Here is a 25,062-nt window from a genome sequence, read left to right on the forward strand (position 1 = left end):
TGCTTCAGATCTAGAGGATACTTCATATTTTGAAGAGGATCCTTATAGCTGACAGATTATCGGATTCATGCTGTGTTCCTGGTATTAGACATCCAAGATGCAGAGGTTCCAGACACTTCGGAAAATTCTCTATTTAAAAGGAAGGCAAAGAAGGATGTGTTTTTTTTCTTTCCTCCCCCCAGCTAGAGGATTTGCTGGGTGAGGCATAAACCACACCAGATCATAAGTTACAGGTGTCCCATAAGCTGCAACATTGTTATCCTCTTCCTGCAGAGGATACAATTAAGTGGGAGTACCTCCTAAGGTGGATGCCTCAGTAGCGAGGTTGTCCAAGACGACCATAATTCCCATTCCCAGTGCGGCGAACACTAAGAATGGTCCTGACCGTAAGGTTGAGAACATGCTTAAATCTCGTGGCTGCAGGAGCCTCTTTGCGACCCATTTTTGCCTCTGCATGGGTTAGCAAGGCAGTAGAGAGGTGATTAGAACAGCTTTTAGCCCTTCTAATTGGGGTCTGAATTGTTGCCTTTAGTGGAACAAATTCAAGGAGCTACAGAGTATTTGGGGCAGTGGCGGATCCAGGGAGGGGTGATCGGAGCGATCGCCCCCCCCTACCAGGGGCTTGCTGCCGACAGCTGCACACTGTGCAGGCCCGTTCAGCAGTGACAGTGTGCTGCCCGGCTGCTCTGATTGTGTTTTAAACACAATCAGAGCAGCTGGGCAGCACACTGCCACTGCTGAACGGACCTGCACATACTGTGCAGCCGTCGGCAGCCTTAGACATCAGAAAGGGGGCGGGGCCTAAATCACCCCCCCTAAAATCGCCCCGGGTAGGACAAATGTCTAGATCCGCCCCTGATTTGGGAGATGCATGACTGATTGGAGCTAGGATATCCGTTTCAGCAATCTCAGCCCGTCGCACTCTAGGGCTCAAAAGCCTGGGAAGCTGATGTGGTGTTTAAACGGACTCTAGCGTCACTTCCTTTCTCTGGGGGTGTATTATTTGGGCCTTTGGGGGGAAGGAGTGCTTTTCTTTCTATTAATGCTCAAAGCGACAGAGGGTCCAGATTTTGCTCTTTTCAGTTCTCAGAGGAGTTTTCTGCAAGGAAATCCAGGAGTCAATACCCCAGAGGGCAAGCTTTGGCCCTTAGGGGAAATTTGCAGAGGGGGAAACAGGCTTGGGGGACCAGGTGCCAGGTTCAAGACTTCAGCATGACGGGCATTCTGCCCACACAGCTTCATCTGTGGTGGGAGAGGGATTGTGGCACGAGGATACATTATAGACCGCCTCGGATCCCCACTCAGAAGATTTTTCACCACGGGCTTCTTACAGATGAGATAAAACATCTTGCTATGCGAGAGGTACTTCAGGCGTGGTTGTTCCTGTTCTTGATCACCCAAAAGGATTGGGTTTTTACTTAAACCTATTTCTGGGTAAAAAAAACAGATGGTTTGTTCAGGCCCAACTTCAATCTGAAAACCCTTAACACCCAGCTCTGGGTGGACAGATTCAAGGTGGAGTCCCTGAAATTGGTAGTGAATGGCATGGTGCTGGGCTGAGCCTTAGCTCCCTGAAGGTACCTGCTCTTTCTGGGCCTGATTCATTAAAGGAAAGTTAAGTAAAAAAATTGAATAAGTAGTCTCCTGGACAAAACCATGTTACAATGCAAGGGGTGCAAACTAGTTTTCTATTTGCACATAAGTTAAATACTGTCTGTTTTTTCATGTAGCACACAAATACTTGATACCTTATTTGTACACTGAAATTTAAAGTTGATATTTGTGTGCTACATGAAAAACACAGTATTTAACTTATGTGCAAAGTAGAAAACTAACTTGCTCCCCTTGAATTGTAACATGGTTTTGTCCAGGAGACTACTTACTCGATATTTTTACTTAACTTTCCTTAATGAATCAGGCCATCTGTGATTTTTTTCTGATAAGACTGGCTTTATTGCCATATATTAAGACATTCTTACAGGGGTTTCGCATATTTATCCCCCTTACGTTGTTCCTGTGGCTCCATGGGATCTAAATTTGGTGTTGGATGCTTTACAGCATTCACCATTTGAACCTTTGTATGAGGTTGAATTAAAATTCCTGACATTGAAAACTGTTTTCCTTTTAGCCATATTAATGGCGAGAAGAGTTTCAGAGCTGGTAGCTTTGTTCTGCAAGTCTCCTCTTATTTTCCATAAGGATAGGGCAGTCCTTCGGACCAGGTCATCCTTTCAGACTATGGTGATTTATAGATTTCACCTTAACCAGGATCTAGTGAATCCGACTTTGGTCCACAGTAGGTCTCCAGAGGAAGAGGGCTCTCTTAAATATCTTGATGTTGTCATGGTTTTGAGGACCTATGTTCACAGGACTTGCAACATTCGCAAGATAGAAAGTCTTTTGGTCCCATAAGAAGGGTTTGCTAGCATCCAAGTTATCCGTTGCAAGATGGATTATGTGAGTAATCCACCAGGCTTACAGGGGAGCAGGACTTCCTGTTCCAGAAATTATCAGGGCTCATTCCGCCAGGTCAGTTGTGGCCTCGGCTGAGCAGTTGTGTCCGGGTGCCACCTGGTCCTCAGTTCACACATTTACCAAATTTTATAGGTTTAATGTGTTTGCATCTAAGGATGCCAGTTTCGAGAGGAAGGTGCTTTGTACCGCCTCTACTGAGCGTAAAACCCACCTGTGGGGGGGTAGCTGGGGGGATGTCCCCAATGTCCGGGGTCACTCAGTTGGAGGACAGAGAAATTATGATTTTATACTTATGTTAAATCCTTTTCTCTTAGTCCACTGGGGGACACCGGACACCCTCCCTTTTATGCTTTGGTTCTCCTTGTTTTTGTGTTTTTCCTACGAACTGATTATTGCTCCTGCAGGTGTGGGGTATGGAAAGGGAAGGGGAGGAGCTACAACTAAATGTTTAAATTTAAAGTGTTCTCTCTCTTATATTCACTCAATAGCCCAATGTCTGGTGTTCCCCAATGGACTAAAAAAAAAGGATTTAGCGTAAGTATAAAATCATATTTTGTCATAGCAACATAGCTGTTTTACCGGTTTGATTACAATGACACTGTCATACCTCCCCACCCACCATCCAGGCTTCTACACTAGCTAGACACCATCATGTCCCTGCACCATCCTGGATGTTGCCCAATTAGACCTCTAAACGATCCAGGTCTCTGTACCACCTAGGCTTGTGCACATTCTAGGCATCTCTACATCATGGCCTCAGAACTCTGCACCATAGAGAACCCCACTATTCCTATTATTCATTTTGTCTCATTACTCCTCCTGTTAGAATGTAAGCGCCCACAGGCAGGCTTTTGTACCCTAAGGGGGAGATTCAGTTGTTGGCAATGGGGCAAGCGGACATCACAGCGATGTCTGGTTGCGCACATTGCCAGCCATTATGATAGGTATCTCCACTCATTTTTATGCGTGCCTCTATGGGTTGCGAGAAAAAAATGAACAGAGATTCCTGCCGTAACATTGGTGAAATGTGTCTGTGGACGTTACGGAGACACCTCATGCCAAATTGAATGTCTCCCTATATCTCATGTTTGTAACCTATGTCTGTTATCCCTCTCTCCGTCCTCTTCTATGTGCGTTTTGTCTTTTGCTGAATTATTTTTGCATGCCATTTGAATTGTTCTGTTAATTGTATATATGCATTTATTATTCTACTCATCTCTATATAGTCATTGTTCTTATATGTATATACTTATGCAATTTTGTTGTATGTTCTAACCCCCTCTCTATGGCACTGCAGAAGCCTTGTGTTACCTTATAAATAATAGATTATAATAATAATAATAATATTTACAATAAGAGAAAGAGACCACAGTGACTTTGGGAGAATGGTGATTATTGGAGCAAAGTCCGCTCAACTAGCAGATGTAACAAAGGTAGTTTCGGCAGAGGGATTCTGGAATTATGACTGAAATGGAATTTTCTACCAATCCGTAAGAACCGAACAACTGTCCATGGAAAAATGTCATAGCATCACTGCTAGCGCTACCACTAGGCAAATCTAGGCATATTCTAGGGCTCCCATGAGAACATGCTGCTCTGTCCTGCGCCACACAAGTTAAGAAGTAGGGTAGGGGCTGGGCAGCAAGTAACTGAAGGGGGGGAGGAGCGCTGCCTTGCACTTCAAGGGGTATACGCCGGACACTACATAACATCCTTCAGTAGATAATGCTTATCGCACACCCTGCAATATCGACCGTGACATTGGGAAGACTGGCCTAATATCGTAGTGTGTGGCCAAAAAAATTACCAGAAAAATCCAAAATAACCTGATCAAGTAGTTATCGAACATATGGGTAAATTTGCTTGGAAGATGACTGCTAGAGATTTGCCAAAATTCCCTGAATAATTTATATTTGCTGGAGAATCTGTCCAATCGCAGTTCAATAAACATAAAGAAGCCAGTTATCAAGACTTGTGTTACGGTGTCTATAGCTTTCTAAATGGAGCTTACATCTCATCTGGTACTCATTCTTACAAGTCTGTTTTAGTGAAATACTTCTGTCAATTTTACTAATAGTGATTGGGTGTAGTGATGTGAGCTTTGACAGGCTGGGTACACACTGCAGAAAATTTTCTCCTGATGCAAAATCTTTAACGATTTTACCAAAGACAGAAAAAAAAAAAGTCCCTGCAAGCATGCCGATTCATGTGTACACACTATACATGTTTTACATGACTTACCTTCAGATCTGTGCTCTTCATCTGTCATAACTATCTGCTGAAAAGAACGTGACTCTGCACACTCCATAAAGATCTATGGACATTGCTGGTCATGAGTGCATAGACACTGCAGAATTGGAACGACATTGTTCAATCACTGAACAACATTTTTAGTCCAGTTTAAAAATCGAATGACACGATACGATGTGCTTTGGAACGATAATCATTCATTGTTGCACCATACGCACTAATGCGATTTCAGGCCAAACGGTTGTTTATCGTTTGATTGGCCCAATGATCAGCTGAAAACAATGTAGTATGTACCCTGCCTTAGCAGTGGCCTGGCCTCTGACTATTCTAATCTGTATCTTCAATTCAATTTTGTGTACACTTGGTACATTTACATGAGTTAGCACTATAGTGACTCAATCTATTGTTCAACACTCAACAGCTACTGCTCTGGTAAGGTGATCAATTATTTATCTACTCTGGATCTCTCACAATCTGTGTCAGTTTAATTTACTTAATGCCTTTCTGCTGGTTCATCTTGAATGTCCTCTTCTAACCTAACCTATAATTCAATCTTTCAAAAACCAAGCTAATAATATTCCCAACAGAATGTACCTACCTACCCATTCTTTGCCTAGGTGTCATCCTTCACTCAGAACTGTCCTTTGTTCACCACATCCAATCTGTATCTAAATTATGTTACATACATCTAAGAAACATTTCCAGAATATGCACATATGTCACACAAGACACTGCAAAAACTTTAATTCATGCAATCATAATCTCCCGCATTAACTAGTGCTATTCCCTCCTTACTGGTCTTTCCATAACCAGCTTTTCACCCCTATAATCTATTTTGAATGTAGTGGCTAGACTAATTTACCTTTTAAAATGTTTTTCTACTGCTGTTCCGCTCTCAGTTCCTATATTTGATGCCTGTATTTTACCTAATCCAATATAAAATACTTAACAAACAAGACTATATACAACACTGCACCAACACACATCTCTTCACTTGTTACAAAATATCTCTCAACTCGACCCCTGCGCTCTACACAATATCTGCATCTCTCATCCACACTCATCACCTGCTCCTATTCCGGGTTACAGGATTTTTTTACTGGCTGCACCGACTGGAATGCCCTCCCTTGCACAACAAGACTTTCCTCTTGCCTTCATACTTTCAAATGCTCCCTGAAAACTCCCCTATCCAGCCAAGCTTATCAAGTTCCCAAACTACCCTCCTGACTTCCCTATGCTACCCAATTGCCACCCCTCTAAACAGGTCACACAAAAATTACGTGTTCACATTCTATGCTCAAACAACACTTTGATCCCTAGACCAACATTGTTGTGGGACTGGATCATATAGCTCCATTAAGCACTTTTCCCATTGCAATCTGGCTGGACCAATATGCAATATGTGGCACTTAACCTCATATATCAAACTACTAATGCTCTATAGATTGTAAAGTTATGAAACGTAATAAAGCATCCAATGTTTGTTCCCAACTGTAAAGCGCTACAGCATATGCTGGTGCTATATAAATAAAGGTTAATAATAATTTCCTCTTCAATTCTCCATGGCAGCTATTAGAATGTGTTAGTACCTTTTAGTCTTAGGAAGAGTCTAAGGATTCAGTTAAAATGCTTGTAGTGTCCCCTTAACTTGCACGCAAGGCTAATATGTAGTAGATAAAATTGAACTTGTCCTTAACTTAAAATCCGGACCCCCACCCCCGATATTTATGATCCCGTGTTTACAAAAACACTGCTCCACTTGGCTTTTTAAAAACAGAAGCATGAATTAGCACTACTGATGACTGTCTCGTCTGTGACGGTCGCCATGCTTGGCTCTCCTACTCGTTTATCCTCAAGCACCTGCCCAAGGATGACTCATCGTCTTCAGTCTTTGCCATGGGAATACTCAAGATTAAAACCTTACATTTTGATGTTTTCATTTAACTATGGAGAGCAACTATTCTCTTATTAGAAAATTAATTTCAGTTTATACCTCTCCCTGTCACAATTCTGCACTCCATTGAAAGCATTTTCACATTTCAAGACTCCAGTGGTCGGCGGGATTGGACTGGCCTGTCGGGGAGCCGGGGTATTCCCCGGTAGGCCCCTACATCTGACGACTCCACCCCCTTCATTGGTGGGGGGAGCAGGTACTTTAAAAAAAAAAAAAAAAACTTACCTCATCGCGACACCTCCAGGGGAGGAGAGCAGCATGGCACATAGTGATGAAGAGGGGGGACAGAAAGGCACATAGTGATAAAGAAGAGGGTGCAGAAAGGCACAGAGAGATGAAGAAGAGGGGGCAGAAAGGGACAGAGTGATGAAGAAGATGGGGCAGAGAGGCACAGAGGGATGAAGAAAGGGGTGTTAGAAAGGCACAGAGTGTTGAAGAAGGGGGGAAGCAGAAAAGCACAGAGTGATGAAGGGGGGCCAGGAGATGGGGGGGCAAAAGCAGAATGGCACAGTGTGATGAAGGTGGAAAAGCAGCATGGAGGGCACAGTGTGGTCATAAGGGGGCACAGTAATGTGTGTGTGATGGCACAGGGGGCTTGTGGAAATGTAATGTGTGGTAGGTGGTGGCTAATTAATTGGTGCTCTTTTGTTTGTGGGGTGATGGTGGGGCAATTTAATTTTATAGTGGGGACTATTAATTTAAGATGGGGTGGTTTGGGGGCTATTAATTGAATGTGAGTGTGAGTTTGGGGAGAATGAGGTCTATTTATTAAAAGTGAATATGAATTATTTAATGGCAAGCGATGGTTGCGGGAAACTGGTATATTTATTAAATGTAAATACTATTAATTTATTGCTGGGGCTGTTTGGAGGGAGGGAAATGGGTTTATTTATTAAATGGGAATACTATTATTTTAATGTTTGGGCTGGAGGAAGGCCTAGTTATTAATCGTGGGTGCATTGATTTAACACCGGAGTTGGTTGGCATTTTCTAAATGTGCCCATTTTTTTTTCCCAAATAGGGCCCCCAACATTCCAGGATCCAGACAAGCCGCAACTAAAGAAACCAGCAGCCACAAGAGGTGAGAGATACAAGAACAGGTAGGAGAGAGCAGGATAGTCTGCCAACTTTTCTGATTCTAGTGGGACAATCCCGATTTTTGGTGACTGTACTGCCCAATCTAAGGGGCAGGCCAAGACTGTGTACTCTTTTTATATACACACTGCATTCTTTATATACTACACTACGGTGCTAGCTGTCCTCGTAGGCTTGCTACACACCCTCTAGTAGTTTGGTTACGCCTCTCTAGTGGCTGGCCACATCCCCTCTGGCGGGCCCCTACCATTGTATCCCCTGGTGGGCCCTTCATGTCCCAGTTTGACACTGGTGGTCGGTACGCGTCACACCGCTCCATTCAAGGTTTGGCGTTGCACATGGTGATCGCAAGAGAAAAAAAAGAAAAATTAACCCCCCCTCTCGGCGGCCCTGCATATGGATACCTATCTCTGATTCCCAAAGTGTGGCCACACTTATCGGGTGGAGTGGGATTGACATCGTCGAGTCGACTTGTACACGGTAATCATTTGCATGTTTGCTAAAGACCGGATGATTTGTATTGAGTCCCACAGACAGAGAATTATCTGCTAAATACCACCGAGAGTACTGATAGTCTGAGGCAGTGTTGAACTGCCGGGTGACATACACCGAGTCCCGCTGGACAGAGAGTCTATTTATTTTATATCAGGATCATTGACATTGTATAGCCCCTTATTGGAATTACTTATAAGCTGACACACATTACTCCTTTTTTTCACGGAGCTTTCACTTCCAGATATTGTGTCGCATTATTCATCTAAGGATACATATTGGATTGGACATAATCATTTATTATCCCCAATTGGAAATGCTTTTTGGCAACAACGCTATCAGTTGCTTATGATATTGGGTTGGATTTGATTAAGATTGCGATCAGCTGGTCATTTATCTATTGTGATTTTTAATTTATTTGTTACATTGTATAATAGATTGTGTTGTTTAATATACGCAGTTGTATGTTTTCATTGTCCCTTGAGACCTCACAGGTCTTACAGCTGCGGGTACGGATTTGTTTTTTCTCTCTGATAAATTTATATGTGGCGTTTGTAGATCAGTATTTCATTGCGCCAGGATTGTTTTGTTTTCGCTTAATTTTATGCACCTGTTAGCAACTTATGTGGCTGAAATTGCCAAAAAATTGTAATTAGAAAAGGTGTCCACATACTTTTGGCTATGTAGTGTATCTCTGATGGAGGGAGACTGTGGGGAATAATCAATGTGCTGGAGAAGAGTCAGGGGCGGGCTGGCCCGGGGGGCAGGGGGGCAACGGCCCCCCGGGTCAGACGGCTATTAGGGCCGGGGGGTAAGCTGGCCGGCCGCCCCCCGGATGCAAAAAACATAGTTTTCTCCCCGCAGCCGCATCTGATGACATCAATGACGCGGCTGCATCCCCTGTCATATGATGCGGCCACCTGTGTGCTCCCCGGCCATCCCTCTCCCAGCCAGCGCCTGAGAAGAGTGGGAAGTTAAGACAATTTGGAGTATGTTGATTGCAGGGAATGATATTGTGATGATGATGTGTGAAATGAGAATATGAACAGACATGCCCCCATGGATGGCACAAGACTTGTCTCTTCTGGGTGTGCGCACTACTGCCTGTTTCACAAAAGTTAAGTTGAAGTTTAGGCTGCTGCTTTACACTGAGATAAAAAAAACAATGTATGTCATTTCAGCACTAATAAATGCCAAAGCCTCCTCTACTGCATTAGTTGTTCAGGGATGCATACATGTTGCCTTTAATTCAATCAAATGACTCCTCCTATTTTCAATGCCTGCACACAGCATGGTCGTATTCTGAGTATGATCTGCCAGAAATCTGAATATGTGAACACATTTATTCATCCACACTTTCATGCTTGTCATTGATAGATTTGGTTATTGTTACTTCTGTTAGTCAAACATATGTATTACCTGTGGATATGGCACCTAAATAATTATCTTCAAGATTACAGATTCAGACGTACTTATGCAGCCCAGTCAGTCTAACCTAGTAAGTAAACAGCTGTTAAAACTATTCAACAAAATTATATTTTAACTTTCATATTACTTTAAAATTATAAGTCTGTAAGAGAAAGTACTCAGTCTGGAACATGGTAAAACAACTTGAATGTGTGTATACAAAATATTTTATATGCATTTATTTAGTATTTTATATATTTGTATTTTATTGTGTATATATATATATATATATATATATATATATATATATATATATATATATATATATATATATATATATATATATAGGAAATCTCTGTTTTCTGTAGATCGTCGGCTACCACGTTACTATATATCTGCCATCAGCACAAAGATTGGCGTCGAGTTACTGAGGTGTAGAAACTGATGCATAAGCTTGATATCAAATCCCTGCTTTCAGGTGAAGAGTTACCCCGCCCCTCCCACATGGAGCTTTGTTGCTGGATGGTGCAATCTCATTTCAGCCTTGCATCTTTACAGACCGATCACGCGCCGAGCTCGTGGACCGCCCACCAATCCTAAACCGCGGCTTCAGCGTTCGGCGAATCAAAGCCCAACATCAGAAATCACCATGTGAAATCGACCAATGAGAAGAGGCCCATCGGCCGGATAGTTACTGAGGCTGGGAGCTAAAGCTTAGACATCTGCATCAGAGCCATTCGAGTCCTGCAGACGTCTACCATCAACCATCAGCCTTATTAGTGATTGTAAACCCTTCTCTTCTACAGACATGGACATCGTCAGGCAAGTCCTCAATTTTGGTGCTGGACCAGCCAAGCTCCCACCCTCTGTAAGTACTGTCAGTCATAGTAAATATTTCAATCACAGTTGTATACATAAATATAATACTGGCAAACATAACTTTATATATTTTTATGCTATACAAACGTCTCTCTAAAATAAGGCATATAATCAACAGTTACCGAAGACGAGGGGCTTAGAGTTTATTAGAGAACCATAAACCCAGTCTGAAAGGCATTGGTATGATATGTATTATATAGTATTGTCAATATGGTATATACTGACCTTTTCTTTTTTTCCTTGCGGATGAAAACATTGCAACGTTTTTGCTGCCGTTACATGTACCAGCCTATAGTGAAATAATGACAAGGGCTCTTATGAAGCTTGTGGTTCTGCTCTGTAACTTCAGGATGATCACCAGTAAATTGCTGTGATATATTGAGTACAGCTCTGCTACTGTGGTCCCTTGGTTGTCAGATGTACAATATTTTATATTGGGAACTGCCTCTTTTAAAGTCCAGAAAAAGGGCACACTGACACCTGGTGTCTAGGTAAAAAAAAAAAAGATAATCCACTGACACAGTGTAATTTCTGAGAAATATGTGTTTGACATGTGCTGGAAATGTAATTGAGCTGTGCTTAGAAAGAACTATGTATTTCTTTTTGTTGTGTCCACAGTTATTAGTTATGTAAACATGTAAATGGAAGTATTCCAAAATACAGCTATAATAAATCTAATAGGCTAATAATCTGATATAGTGACCTGATGACATGCATGAATGTTCTTCTGTAAACTGATTGTTGCATACTAATTGGCTAGTGAATAATTAGGTCATAATTAGTAATGGAACAAAAATTTCAGCCATGTATGTGCTTGTTGAAAGCAAAGGAGTCATGCATGCATTAAAGTGGAGGGTGGATGCACTGCTTTTTCTTTCTATTGGCAACTCCTTACCAAAACAAACAGTTGATGTTGTGAATAAACTGTTACTGTGCATTATGTTTAGTATTCAGATGGTGTAAGGGTGCAGCTGATATATGCAGGGAAATACAGCATTAATTCCAAGAAAAAAACAGGAATGGACTAGAGCAAAATATTTCCAGGAATGCATCTTATAATATGTGGTGAAATTGGGCCATACAATAATGTCTTGTTCTGCTGATGAGGCTCTATGCAGGGACAAATTGCATCAGCAGTTACCCTCTGACCAATCAGAGGAGGAACAAAATGAGGGTATGGCTACCTCTGAAAATTACCCACCCAATTCACAATGCTCTTGGTCTTCGTTATTAATCTCGTGATACTTATCTTCACTAGCTGATCTCAGATTCAACTATATACATCTTCCTTACACAAATGAACATCTTTTATAACTTTATTTTTGTCAGAACAATAAATATTTTCCACACTACATTTTTGTAAAGTATTGATTGATGTGACATAATGCTAGTTGGTGCAGCAAATCCTCCTGTTACAGAGTTAATCTTCTTGACAATACACAATATCTACATTCTGCATGTACCATGCAATCTCTTGTGATATCAAGGCTGTATAAATAAATTGCTGAGTGGCATTTTAGGAACTCATTTGAGTGTACCATTGCAGTCAGAATCTATTATATGTTACTGTGGCAGTGCATACTATCTTGACTGCCCTCCCAGTGAGAAAATATACAAAATATCAATCAATTTCAAGATGAATTTGTAAAATGCTACATAATTTTACTCTCTGTGAATAATTTTTGTTTATTGTAGGTTTTGCTGGAAGCACAGAAAGAATTGGTTGACTACAAAGGGCTTGGCATTAGTGTGCTTGGTATGTATCATGCTTCTAAGTGAAATAAACAGCTATAGCAACTGGAACACAATTAAAACTAATAGCCCACTTGTATTTCTCTTTTATTAGAAATGAGCCACAGGTCATCTGATTTCACAAAGATTTTGAACACTACAGAGATATGCTTGCGAGAATTGCTGTAAGTCATTATTAGTCTCTTATGGTTATCGGCTTTCCATTGGAAATTTTTAGTTTATTCAATCTCTGGAAACCATGTCTGCAGATTGCACAGGTCACTGCTCTCCTAGAAATGTGCACAAAAGCTAATAAATATAGCAAATTTAAAGCAAATTCCCTCACTATTTCAGATAATTAACTTTAAAGGTTGTTCTGCATTTTTTTTTTTTTTTTTGGTGTTTGAAATCCATTTCTCCTTTATGGAGAATAGTACAGTGATCAGGGCTTTACTATGGCACCTTCACCATTTGCAGGATGTAGCTGTAGTCGCATGCTTACTTGTACTTAGGACTTCAGTAGGAGAGCTTCACAAACACCATAAGGACTCAGATCCTTTGGCATTTTAAATACAGTAGTAATGTTAACAGGTCTGACACTAGTAACAATTGTTTCTTGTGTTGCCATAGTTGCTTGCAACTTTAATTCTTATTTTTTTTTTTATTAATGTTTTTCAAAACACAACTTTTGCTTACAATAATTCCCAAAACACTAGCAAGAAACATATTGTGGTTTATTTACCATTTTTTACTAGCGTTCAAAAACTCAAGATAAAAACCAGTTGGTAGGAGGCTGAAGAGATGAGGGATCTGATGCACTAACTATAATGAGAGACAGATCCTGATTTGATGGCTGTTGTACTTGTCCAGTCAGGACCCGGCTGTCTTTACAGTGTGTTAGACCCAACCCTTCCTACTGTATTGCGAATCCCTGATGGAGAACAAGTACAGGGGACAGTTACATAACACTGGGAGGAACCCCCACCAGTGTACTAGTCTAGGGGAAGAGAGGTTTCTGCCAAACACGAATGGGACCATGATACTATTAATTTATTGACACCCACTATAAGTAGTGATGGTACAATACAATTGTATGTTTAAAACTTTTTAGTACCATTCACTCCTGAAATATACTAACTAATAACAAAATAAATATAAGCCTGCAGGCCAAGAATAAAGTTGCAATGTTCATGTGAAGATACCCGGTTTTCTTGCCCAATTCTACCCACTTCACTCTGGCTGGCCACCGACGGGTGCCTTCCTATGCCAGAGAAGTCTACCCAGTACCTTCTAAGGTTCCTATTAGTCACTCAGGCAATGCAGTTAGAAAAGTACAACAGTACATTTATTGTAACAAAAACAATAACTAGATTATTATATACACACAGTAAATAAATGGCAGGCAGGTTTACCACATTATTTCTCTTACTCCACTAACTTAATGAGTTAGTCACCTGGCTGTCTGGACTTGACGACCCGTGGATCTGCCGATGTATTTCACTGGTAGAGAACAGCAACTCTAAAAATCAGTCGCCCTCCATCTTCCAGTCCCAGAATGAATATCCCCTCCCCCCCCTGGAGTGGCTACTTTTATCTAGGGTCTAATTTCCACAGTGTTTTTCCCTCCCTGGGCAAATTCCGGGGTCTATCCTTCTTAAACATTATGTGCTGTATCAGATGGTTGGAGGGGGAGTGGAGATGAGCTGCTGGGCTCTAGACAGAATGTCAGAACTGGTCATGGTGAGAACAATGGATACTAATTGTAGCTCATAGTAAAAAAAATATTTATCTAAAATATTTAGGAATGGCAACATAAAGTCATCTTTTTTTTTTAATATATACATGTTTATTTCACCAGGGACATTCCAGAAAATTATAAAGTGCTTTTTCTCCAAGGTGGTGGATGTGGACAATTTAGCTCTGTCCCCCTTAACCTTATTGGTTTAAAGGAAGCAAAATGTGCAGACTACGTGGTTACTGGTGCTTGGTCATCAAAAGCAGCCAAAGAGGCAGAAAAGTATGGAAAAGTAAATATTGTCCATCCAAAGCTTGGAAGTTATACAGGTAAACAGAATAACTTTTTTTTTTTTTTTTTTTCAAATTCACTAGAGAATGCTACTTCAGTTGATTAAAGCTGGTCACACACACATCAGTATTCATTTCCGTATTATCTCCTCAACATACAATTAAATTACAACCAGATCTCTTGATCTTTGATCTGATCAATTTTAATTTGTCAGTTTGTCAAAAAAATGATGATTACATGACAAACCTTACAGTTTTTATCTGACAAAGAAGAAAGACATTGGCAGTACATGTGCAATGCAGGACAGTTGTAGGATACTTGGATCTGCACAGTTTATTAAACTTCAATCTTTCAATCCAATTTTTTAGGAAAAAAATGTTCCACCATAGGGGATTTGGTTCATTAGTCAATTTGACCATCTACATTTCAATGTATTGGATTTTTATTTATTTATTTTTAGTTTTCTTTATCAACTCTTTAAAACGGTGGATTATAAAGTATATGGCCAGCCTAATAAGTTGCCAACAAGCATTGATCCTAATAAAGTGTCTGATTTCTATTTAGAAATTCCTGATCAAAGCACCTGGAATCTTAACCCAGAAGCCTCCTATGTGTACTACTGTGCTAATGAAACTGTGCATGGCGTGGAGTTCCAGTATATTCCTGATGTGAAGGGATCAGTGCTAGTTTGTGATATGTCTTCAAACTTCTTGTCTAGACCCGTTAATATTTCCAAGGTATGAACACTTTTCCATTCATTGCTCCACAGAATGTTAGACACGAATGACAGACAATACATTTGACAGAAGTAAACGGTCCTTGATATTTGCAGACCCTGTGATAAGCTCCTTGCAGGGAATGGTTGGAAAAGAAGCGTTTTTAAATTTAGGAATAGTGGCCTTTGCTAATTTTGACATTCAGATATGCACACGTAAGCATACCATAAAAAATGGTTCATTTTTAATTGGATTCTAGTAATAAACAACATTATTTAAGTAAGGTACAAAGTTCCTGTAATAACCTAATATATATAATTGTCATATTGCAGAAAGTAGGGTATCCATAAGCACCTACATTTTCTTTTGTTTCGATTTGCAGATGAATCTGCTTATTATGAGGTTTATTGAGAAAACTGTGTTCCTATAACATAAGTTGTCGTACTAAAGGATATGTACATATGTAAATGTTTGCTCTAATTTATTTGACCAAAGCTAAAATATCTTCACAATGTTTTCTTTTTTTCTTGCTTTCCAGTTTGGGCTTATTTTTGCTGGTGCTCAAAAGAACGTTGGCTGTGCTGGTGTCACGGTTGTAATAGTGCGAGAAGATTTATTGGGCTTTGCACTGAAAGAATGCCCTACAGTCTTTGACTACAAAATCCAAGCAGGGAATGGCTCCTTATATAATACTCCTCCGTGTTTCAGGTAGGTCTCGAATAACTAACATTTGTGTTAAATCGCCTTCATTTTTATTATGACCGGTTATATATATTTCTGAATTGCGTTGCATGCTCCTTATCTAACTTACATCCCTCTAGGGCCAGTGCTAATACTAGGGGGCCAGGGTGTAAGGGGGGTGCCCAAAATACTGGCTGTGGTTGTGTCCGAGCGGGGGCTCCTATGGTGCACAACCGACGCCCTTACTTTGCATCCCACAATTGCCACACAAACCCACAAATAGGTGGATTGTATTGAGCACAAGTATGACACCGAGAGAGCTGGATAGAAGAAACCGTAAAGGTGCTTGTAGTTCCAAATTTTAGTAGAACAGTTTCAAGTAACTGCCATATAAAGGAAACCCTATCCTAAAGTGTCCTTATATGGTGTTCAGCACCGGGATCCACCAGAAAAGTGTCCATGCACCTAGAGGATTGTCACACCATTCTCTCATGAGAAATTTCTTTTGTAGGCTTATTGTTAATTATGGGGAAAGTTATTTTAATGTAATGAAACTAAAAACCAAATTAACATATATATGGTGTCATTTACTTCCAGCATAATCTTACAGTAACTCACTATTATGAAATAGGTCCCAGATATCAACCAGTTTCAGGCACAAGAATAGGCTCCTCATTTTTATACATTGCGTGATTAACTCAGAAACTACAGCTTTTGTGTCCCTCAATTACCGATTTCTTCCTGTGTTTGGTAGTAACCTCTATTATTGCAATCACAGCTGGCTGTTGCTTACAGTCCTAAAAGAGATTTTATATATATATATATATATATATATATATATATATATATATATATATATATATTTTTATAAAAACCTAGCGGCGTGTGTTAGTGTGTGTGGGGAAAAAAACTATTTTCTCAGAAAGGGCTCATCCAATTGACCTGAAATTTGGTATACTTACATTATTTGACAAAAAAATTAGAATAGTGAAGTCAGTTAACTTCCATCATCCCCCCCTTCCCCCCGTGGGAGGGGTAGTAAAGGCTAAATTTACGAGTTGAGGGGTCAAACTCATTTTCGTGAGGTAATTTTACCTCATGAACACACATTAAAAAGGGCGCTTGCATCGGGAAGTAACGCTCTTCTCCTGAGGAGGCCTGGGCTAGGCCCAAATGCATGACAAGAACCTTTTTAAGACCTTAAGTAGCTTGATTTGACTAGAATGCATGAGTATCATGCACGGGTTAACGTGTGTGTGTGTGTGTGTGTGTGTGTATGTATGTATATATATATATATATATATATATATATATATATATATATATATATATATATATATATATATATATAATATAAATTTTTATATGAGAGAAAATGTCCCTCTTCATTTCTCTGCATGGGTGTTTATATGTATGTGTAGTGTTTTCTCTTTTACGTTACTCTTTAATTTCTGTCCTCTTTGCAATTTGGTATTACATCTTTTAGTCTCTGTTGCAATGTATTACAGTGAAGAGTATTGAAAGCGGTTAGTATGCTTCACTCTGAGTGGAAATGTTCGGTTAAAGTAGAAACTTTTATTGTCTTTCAGCATCTACATAATGGGACTTGTGTTAGAATGGATTAAGAATAACGGAGGAGCTGCATCTATGGAAGAGCTGAGCATCATCAAATCAGGAATGATTTATAATATTATTGATGAATCGAATGGATTATTTGTGTAAGTCTTTGTGTTACTGTTCGTTATTGATGGGGGTTATTGTACATTCTATGGAGCAACTTATTTTTAATTCCCTTAGATGGTTGTAATTTGTCTGAGTGAGGCAGTGTGATGTGTATGGGGCCCCATACCTGTACTGCAGTGTTCCTTGTCTAGACTTTTGAGGTGAATTCCCGTGCTCCAGACTATTAGATTTTATTTTAATTGTTTGTGTAATTTACATATAATTACATAATGTTTATCAATTGGTGTGACAGTGTTCATCCTCTTCTTTATAATGTCTTTAATCCACTCGTGGTAAAACAATCCAGTTTAGTAAATACATAGATACTGCATACAACCAAACAACTGGTGAAGAAACGTGCTTATGTGCAGCACACACAAATACCACAATACACAGCAAGCATGTAATCCAGACATCAATCTCATTTACACATACATGTGGTGGATGATATCTAAAAATCTTTGCCGCTTAGAAGAAATAAAAATACTACAATACTGAAGCTCTAGATTGGGAAGTGTATTTAAATATTTGATGCATTTCTTTCCTTGCAGATGTCCAGTGGAGAAGAAGAGCAGGAGCAGAATGAATATTCCTTTCCGTGTTGGAAGTATCAAAGGGGACATCGCCCTAGAAAAAGAGTTCCTTGACAAAGCTTCAGCAATTGGCATGATGTCTCTGAAAGGACACAGGTAAAAATTTGTATATGCTAAACTATTTGTTTACTTTTTTTTAATGGGTTTTTTTTTTTCCCCATTCTTAACAAAGGTTAGTATTTTCAGCAGCCCCATATTATTTTCTTCCATAACAAATTGTAGTTCCATTAGTTCATATATGGATTAGGTTTAATTGCAGGTGATCTGTACCTTCTTGGTAAACTAATGCTGATTAGCAAAAATACAAATATACAGATAACGCCCAGTGCCTACTTAATTGAATAAAAAAAAAATAGTGATGTTCTTAGTTGTAATTAAATTCACTTGTAAAGTGTAAATGTTGTTTTAATTAAACATTTTATTTAACACTACTATTTCTTTACAGATGTTCATTTTTTGACAACTTTTAACACAATCTCAATCTTTCTTATGTCGACCAATATAAACTTTACCATAACGTGTATCCATTATATGATTGCCTGGAATATTTTCAAAGGGAGAGGGATTGTCTGTCAGGACTACATCACTTAGTGCTATGGTTCTATAGGTTCTCCAAGTATTAATGTACACATTTAATAAAAAAATAAAAAATAAAACAACTTCTGTACCCCTATAGAAAGCTCTCCAGATTGTGATAAGTAAGTAAACATTAAACTACATAATAAAATTCCAGGGGTACATCTTGATAACGGTGAGCTGGTGCCCTCACAGCATAAGAACTTAGTTTGTCAGTACAGTACCTGAGCGATGTATTGTGGTATATGTAATGAATGCAGCATATCATTTGGAGAAGTATGCATACATATACAGTGATCATTGGATGGACCAGAGCCATAAGAGAATACAGCAAGTAGCGAATCAGAAACAGAGGACAAAAGTGGGACTAACTAGAAGGTTCATTTTATTTTCATTAAACAGCATTTACATATAAATAATTTTCTTTTGAAACTTTAACATTTTTTTTAAATCGTATCAACAACTCCACTGCGCTTTACTTTAGTAATAATACAAAACTAGCTAGTTAGACAGCCCTGCTTAAACTCTATAGGAGATAATGGTTTGATGCAAATGAACTTTGGTTTAAATATTTATACCTTTTCAAGTGTCTTTTGTAAGAAAATACGTATGTAAAAAATGTGACATGATGTTAGTGTTGATCTTACTGCAAAATTTACAGTATCGGATTAATTTATTTTTACATGTTTTACTTACTGTTCAGATCTGTGGGAGGAATTCGAGCTTCTCTGTACAATGCTGTCACAGTGGATGATGTTGAGAAACTTGCAGATTTCATGAGGCACTTCAAGGAATCTCACCAGTGAAGAACTGATCTGCGCTCGCTTATATTCTAACTTTATATTCATATCGCTATTGTATAGAATATGGCACTCGACAGATAAGCTATTTTCATAGTGTAGAAATCGTCACTTGTACACTAGTCCCTTTTTGTACAAAACAAATAACATTCCTTTGAATCTCTTCATGAGTTATGTTTGAATAATATCCTTTCAGTGAAATGATATTGTAGAAGAATTTTGCACAGCATGAGTGCCTCATGTATGTGAGTGACCACAATGTGGACATATTGAGGTTGGTATATTATTACTTAATACTGTCATTAATAGTACAAACTCCCCTGGTTTTCTGTATGGCAACCGACCACTCCTAACTTCTCTTTTTTTTCTTTTTTTTTTTCTTCCTCTGTAAATAGAGGTCAAAATATATTGTCCCAAGACAATTGTTGTAACTGCATATTTTGTTTATGCAAAAAGAACAAATTAAATGTCTTCTACTGTGTATGCCATTTGTGTGTTTGTATTATATACGTGTAGAAATATAAGATAGAAAAAAGCTGTCTAAAGAGATCAATTATTTTCATCTTGGCATAGAATTACCATAATATATGACCCAATTAAATGCTTACCAAAACTGTAGCTTCAAAAACATTGCGTGCCTAGCACAGGAAAATGCATATGCTAGATGTAATTTTATGTTGGTGTTTGTCATATCTTTAGTTCTTTCCAGGCTTAGACATGCTCATTCATCATCATCATCACCATTTATTTATATAGCGCCACTAATTCCGCAGTGCTGTACAGAGAACTCTCATATCAGTCCCTGCCCCATTGGGGCTTACAATCTAAATAGATTAACACAAACACACACAGACTAGTATCAATTTGTTAGCAGCCAATTAACCTACCAGTATGTTGGGAGGAAACCAGAGCACCTGGAGGAAACCCACGCAAACACGGAGAGAACATACAAACGCCTCACAGATAAGACCATAGTCGAGAATTGAACTCATGACCCCAGTGCTGTAAGGCAGAAGTGCTAACCACTTAGTCACCGTGCTGCCCCCAATAACATCACGCATATCCCTTGATACTAAGTCAGACTCCCATGCTATTATAAGGACAGTATCTTCTCAATAGAATTGACAGGATGAGATAAAAGTATTGTGGGAGAAGAAGCAGTAATGGTACCTCTACAAATTGGTGAGCTTTGCAAATAGAAGTCCTGTAAGAGGACATTTTATTCTTATGCATTCATACCTTTAATATTTTATATCAAATACAAAGGGAAAATTTAAAAATATATTTTTTTTTTATTCCCTTTATATGTCTGTCTAAAATCTGAGCTTCTAAGGATTGATTTTCTTTCTATGATGCCTATTGCAGAGCTTAGGCAGATCTGTACATGTGACCCCATGACAGCATACACATGCCAATTCAGTCTCTAGCTGATCAGATTCAACACCATGTACAAAAATAATTCAGTTTATCCAAATTTTATTAGGTAAGATAATTATTAAAGCTCCCCCACACATGGAGCAATTCAAAATATGGTTGCGGTTTAGCAAGTTTGACAGCAGGGGTGATTTCTAGATGAGAGTTTACAAATGATTTTGAAATGAAGCAAAAAAAACCTGAAACAATAAGCCTTCAACAAACACTTTTCTGTAGTCAAATTGTTTTACTGCAAATAACAAGTTAGGTTGAGTCACAAAGTCTTGCTTATTCATATAATGGAAGATGTTATCTAACAACTGGTATGTAATTTAATAAACTATTATCTGGCGAGAAGTACTCAAAACTCACAGAGCAGCTACCGAAGATCGTTCCGCGGGCCATACTGTGATTCCACCCCCGCACAAGGGAAACTGCAACGGATATGGCTGTAACGTGGCTCACCTAAAACTCCTTTTCACGTGAAGGGAAGAACATACAGAACAATGGAAGTGCTGCTGAAAATTACATAAAGAGAAGTGGTATTGGGCTGACAGCATAGAATTGCTGTATGTATGTATCAACTCAAAACTGAATACAGAAGAAAAAATAGGCATTTGTACAGTGGTCACATATGAGAAGTAGAATTAGAAAAGTAAAATTTACATAAATGTAATGTTGGCTAAAAAAAAAAAAAAAAAAGTGAGGCATAAAGTAAGCTGTACACTAACGTTACACCTCCACGTTTATATCTAATGCCTTTTACGGAAATCTGACCATGTTACCAAAGGCAGTGGTGGAACTACCATTGGTGTAGCAGGGCCCATGGAAATAATGAGGCCCACTGCATGGCAGAGGGGCAGGGGCCCCGGTTCCCTCCTCCCTGCACCGGGGCCCACAGCTCACTAGTTCTACCTCTGAAAGGAGCACTACTCTACAAATCTAATACTATTTTATGGTTCTAATTAGTGCTGCACATCAGGAACTGCAGAGGAGTACACTTTACTTTCTACATTTACACACACCAACAATAGCAATACACCAAAAATAATGGTTGCGCGATGCAATCAGTCTGCTTCAAAGACATAGGCTTGTAGCTCTCCGGTTGTCATGGCAGAGGGGGTGAAGTAGGATGTCACAGTGCAGACAGAGCTCAGAGGGCTTTCCAAGGCCTCTCTGCTCACTACATCATGTGACTGGCTGTCCAGAAATATAAAACATAGCAGCCAAAAAAAATTACAATGGAGGATGGTAAATACCAAAATTCTTCTTAGAGCCTGCCACAGTGATTTTACACAATATTTTTTTTCCATGGGATTGCACCTTTAAGATACTTACTGATAAGCTAGATATTTTTTATTAATTGCATAGATTCATCATTGAAAAAGCTGTTGCACATACCGATGTAGCCAGCATTATCAAAAAGTGATCGCATATAAGTAACTCTGGAACCATGAACCATTTTGCTAATCGCTAGTTTGAGATTAAATTGAAGTATGATGGCCTAAGATCAGATAAATACTTTTGGGCATAATATTACTACTTACCCCAAAAGGAAATTATTTTTGTAAGTGAAAAGACTGTATAGCAAAAAAAGTAAAGGTGATTTTGGTGGATATGATAAAAGTAGGAAAGCTAGAAAGTAATATCACTGGCGGTATAGAAAAGGTATGGTGGAAAACTTTACACATAACAGCCTGGGAAAATGTATAGTAATTAAGGTGCTAAGTGAGCATAACATTTATATTAAATATACCTGCAAAACTAGATTTAGCAAAAAATAAAACATTCAGTTTGGTACAGAATGGTTACAAAGGTAAAAACAAATCTAGAGTATTTATGTCTTACATTAATATGCTTTGTAAGTCTAGTACTCTCAGTATCTAAGAGGCACTGATCTAAAAGCAGCATGTGAAAGGCAATAAACCCAGAAATTACTTCTTATCAGTCTATACAGTCCAGAAATAGTCAGTGTCAATAGGTTGCAGTGGAAGTAGTTCCTAATCTTTTTGATGGATGAATTAACCTGGAATATGTAGTGAAGTTCTTGTCACTGACATACAAAGGGCCTGATTCAGAGCAGGGCGCAAAAAAAAAGAGTAACTTGTGATTGAAAAAGTCCAGCGCAAAACAATTGTTATTTATGTATTGACGTCCATATTCAGAGTTGCATGTGCTACTCGTTGAGATCCACATTTACATCTGCAGTACTACAGACACTTGCGTGCCACTGGCGACTGTGTAATAAACTTTTTATTTTGTATGTTGCAAATGTTATAAAGCATACCTTAATCTTGAATAAACTATTAAAGCTTTAACCACTTCCCAACATGCATTCCAAAAAAATAATAATAATTTATTGCTAAAACATGTTATCAGAATTTTAATTTTTAGCTGAGCAACTACTAAAGTATCAAAAAGCATCTGCAAATCATTTGCAAACATTTATTTACAAGCGGTTTGCTAGTTCCCGTGACCATCAACATCTGGTTTTATTTATATGGAGCCACAGAATCTGCAGCGCCACATAAACAGAACAAAATGCAGATAACTAAGGGGCACAAGAAACAATAGAATCAGTAAGAAGCATAACAAAAGACAATACAGAAAGCAACAACATAAGACACAACTAGAACAAAGGAAATTTGTGAGAGTTGACATTTAAGAGAATAAGGGAAGTAAATGAAGATAGGGTGAAGGAAAGTGAGAGGAAAAGGGTAGGTAGTATAAGAAGATCTTTAGGCTGTAGTGGGGTAGAAAATGAAGATAATAGAGATGGGTGAAAGGAGGGAATTCTCTCAGTGTAACGCCCCCTGCGGGGAAAGACAGGGACAGACGCAACAGAAAATAACTCACCTTGTAAACGATGGTCACCTCCAGTCCGCTTCTGATTTCCCAGCTGCGATCCGATCCCAGCAGATCCGCAGCCGCAGTCACCTCCAATCACGTCCCTCTAAGATAGAGGCAGAGATTACGGCCGTGCCTACCAGGTAAGGGCTGTCCGAGACTACGGCAAAGAACAAGGGCACAGTCAGTCCAAGCTCCTTGCCGCCTCCTCACTTTGTTCTTGCCAAGACGCGGGGGACTACAGGCACTGAAGGCCAAGACTAATCCGAGGACTAATCCCGCCTCAAGTGCCTCACACACCTGCCGGTGAGGGCCTAACCGAAAGGGGGAATCGAGCGTGATACTCACCGGGACACTCCCACTTCCGATCCGGTTCTCCTGCACCTTCCCGACTCCTGCGGATGACAAGACCACACAGCCTCCCTCTACGCTCTCCGTGAACTAAGATGGCACCCACAAAACTGGACTAACTACAAACGGCGACCCGACCCTAACAACGTTCTAATGGTCGGCAACGCAACTACGTCAAACACTAGGACTAACTAAATGTGGTGCACTAACGGAACTACTAGTTACACGCTACGGGGAACACCAGCCGGTGTTCACAGCCTAAACCGGAGGGCGGTTCCTAACCCCCTCACCCAGGTCGTACCAAGAAGCTGCCTTCTTGCTATGGAGTCACACACAGGCCCTAAGTACGGGTTCTTTAAGCCCGGCTGAGGCTCAGTAAAACAGCACACTAACCCGCGGGCCGACTGCCGCACGGAACAGCCGATCGAACTGAACCGCCCGACTGCCTGTACTCGGGTATCTCACACGTGTCCCTACGTCCGGAACCACAGGTCCACCTGCACGGAACCGGCCTTGAGGACCCTTGATCAGAACCACGGCCGCCCCTGGAACTGCCTCAAGGTGTGCTGTACTGCCACCAACTCACTCAGCCACCCCCTCTGGGTACCAGTGTGACCCCGGGGACCTAAGGGACAGGGAAACTACATGTGTTCTCCCCTGACTATGTGTATGCTGGTACTTAAACTTATCCCCCACAGCACGGGTTAGCACAGGAAAACCACAGGAAACAAGAGCCTACCTTTAATGGGGGCCTGACGTCTTGCCCCTGGACACAGTTAGAAAGCACACCAAAATACTGTAATGTAAACTACACTCGCCACACAGACAGAATAAATACAGTCTACAGTACTTTGCCGCTACTTACCCGAACACACCGCTGCTAGCCAACCAGCAGGTTGCTACAGCACCACGGGAGCCTACGCTCAACCGTACCTCCTAACCACGTGTGCTCACCTCACACAGGACCGCGCCTACTCTCACGAGGCTCCCACGCCTCTACCACACACCACCAGGGCCTTATGCCCTACACACCATGGGTCTCTGCCCAGCTACA

The 25,062-nt window shown here is 40.0% G+C and overlaps 1 protein-coding gene across 1 annotated transcript; it reads left to right on the forward strand.

Moving 5' to 3' along the window:
• Nucleotides 1-10,343: 10,343 nt before the first annotated feature.
• Nucleotides 10,344-19,880, forward strand: PSAT1 (phosphoserine aminotransferase 1). The gene is made up of 9 exons (XM_075211024.1): nucleotides 10,344-10,541; nucleotides 12,248-12,308; nucleotides 12,399-12,468; nucleotides 14,142-14,347; nucleotides 14,874-15,046; nucleotides 15,564-15,733; nucleotides 17,296-17,424; nucleotides 17,980-18,117; nucleotides 19,301-19,880. Exons 1-9 carry the CDS (start codon nucleotides 10,482-10,484, stop codon nucleotides 19,401-19,403), a joined length of 1,110 nt encoding a protein of 369 aa, XP_075067125.1. The 5' UTR covers nucleotides 10,344-10,481; the 3' UTR covers nucleotides 19,404-19,880.
• The last annotated feature ends 5,182 nt before the right edge of the window (nucleotides 19,881-25,062 follow it).

This window comes from Mixophyes fleayi, chromosome 1 (assembly GCF_038048845.1).
Source record: "Mixophyes fleayi isolate aMixFle1 chromosome 1, aMixFle1.hap1, whole genome shotgun sequence".
Classification (NCBI taxonomy): domain Eukaryota; kingdom Metazoa; phylum Chordata; class Amphibia; order Anura; family Limnodynastidae; genus Mixophyes; species Mixophyes fleayi.

Coding starts and splice junctions, on each gene's coding strand:
- PSAT1 (XM_075211024.1), top strand. CDS start 10,482: ATGGACATCGTCAGGCAAGTCCTCAATTTTGGTGCTGGACCAGCCAAG. Junction 15,047..15,563: donor GACCCGTTAATATTTCCAAG/GTATGAACACTT, acceptor CTTGCTTTCCAG/TTTGGGCTTATTTTTGCTGG. Junction 18,118..19,300: donor ATGTCTCTGAAAGGACACAG/GTAAAAATTTGT, acceptor CTTACTGTTCAG/ATCTGTGGGAGGAATTCGAG.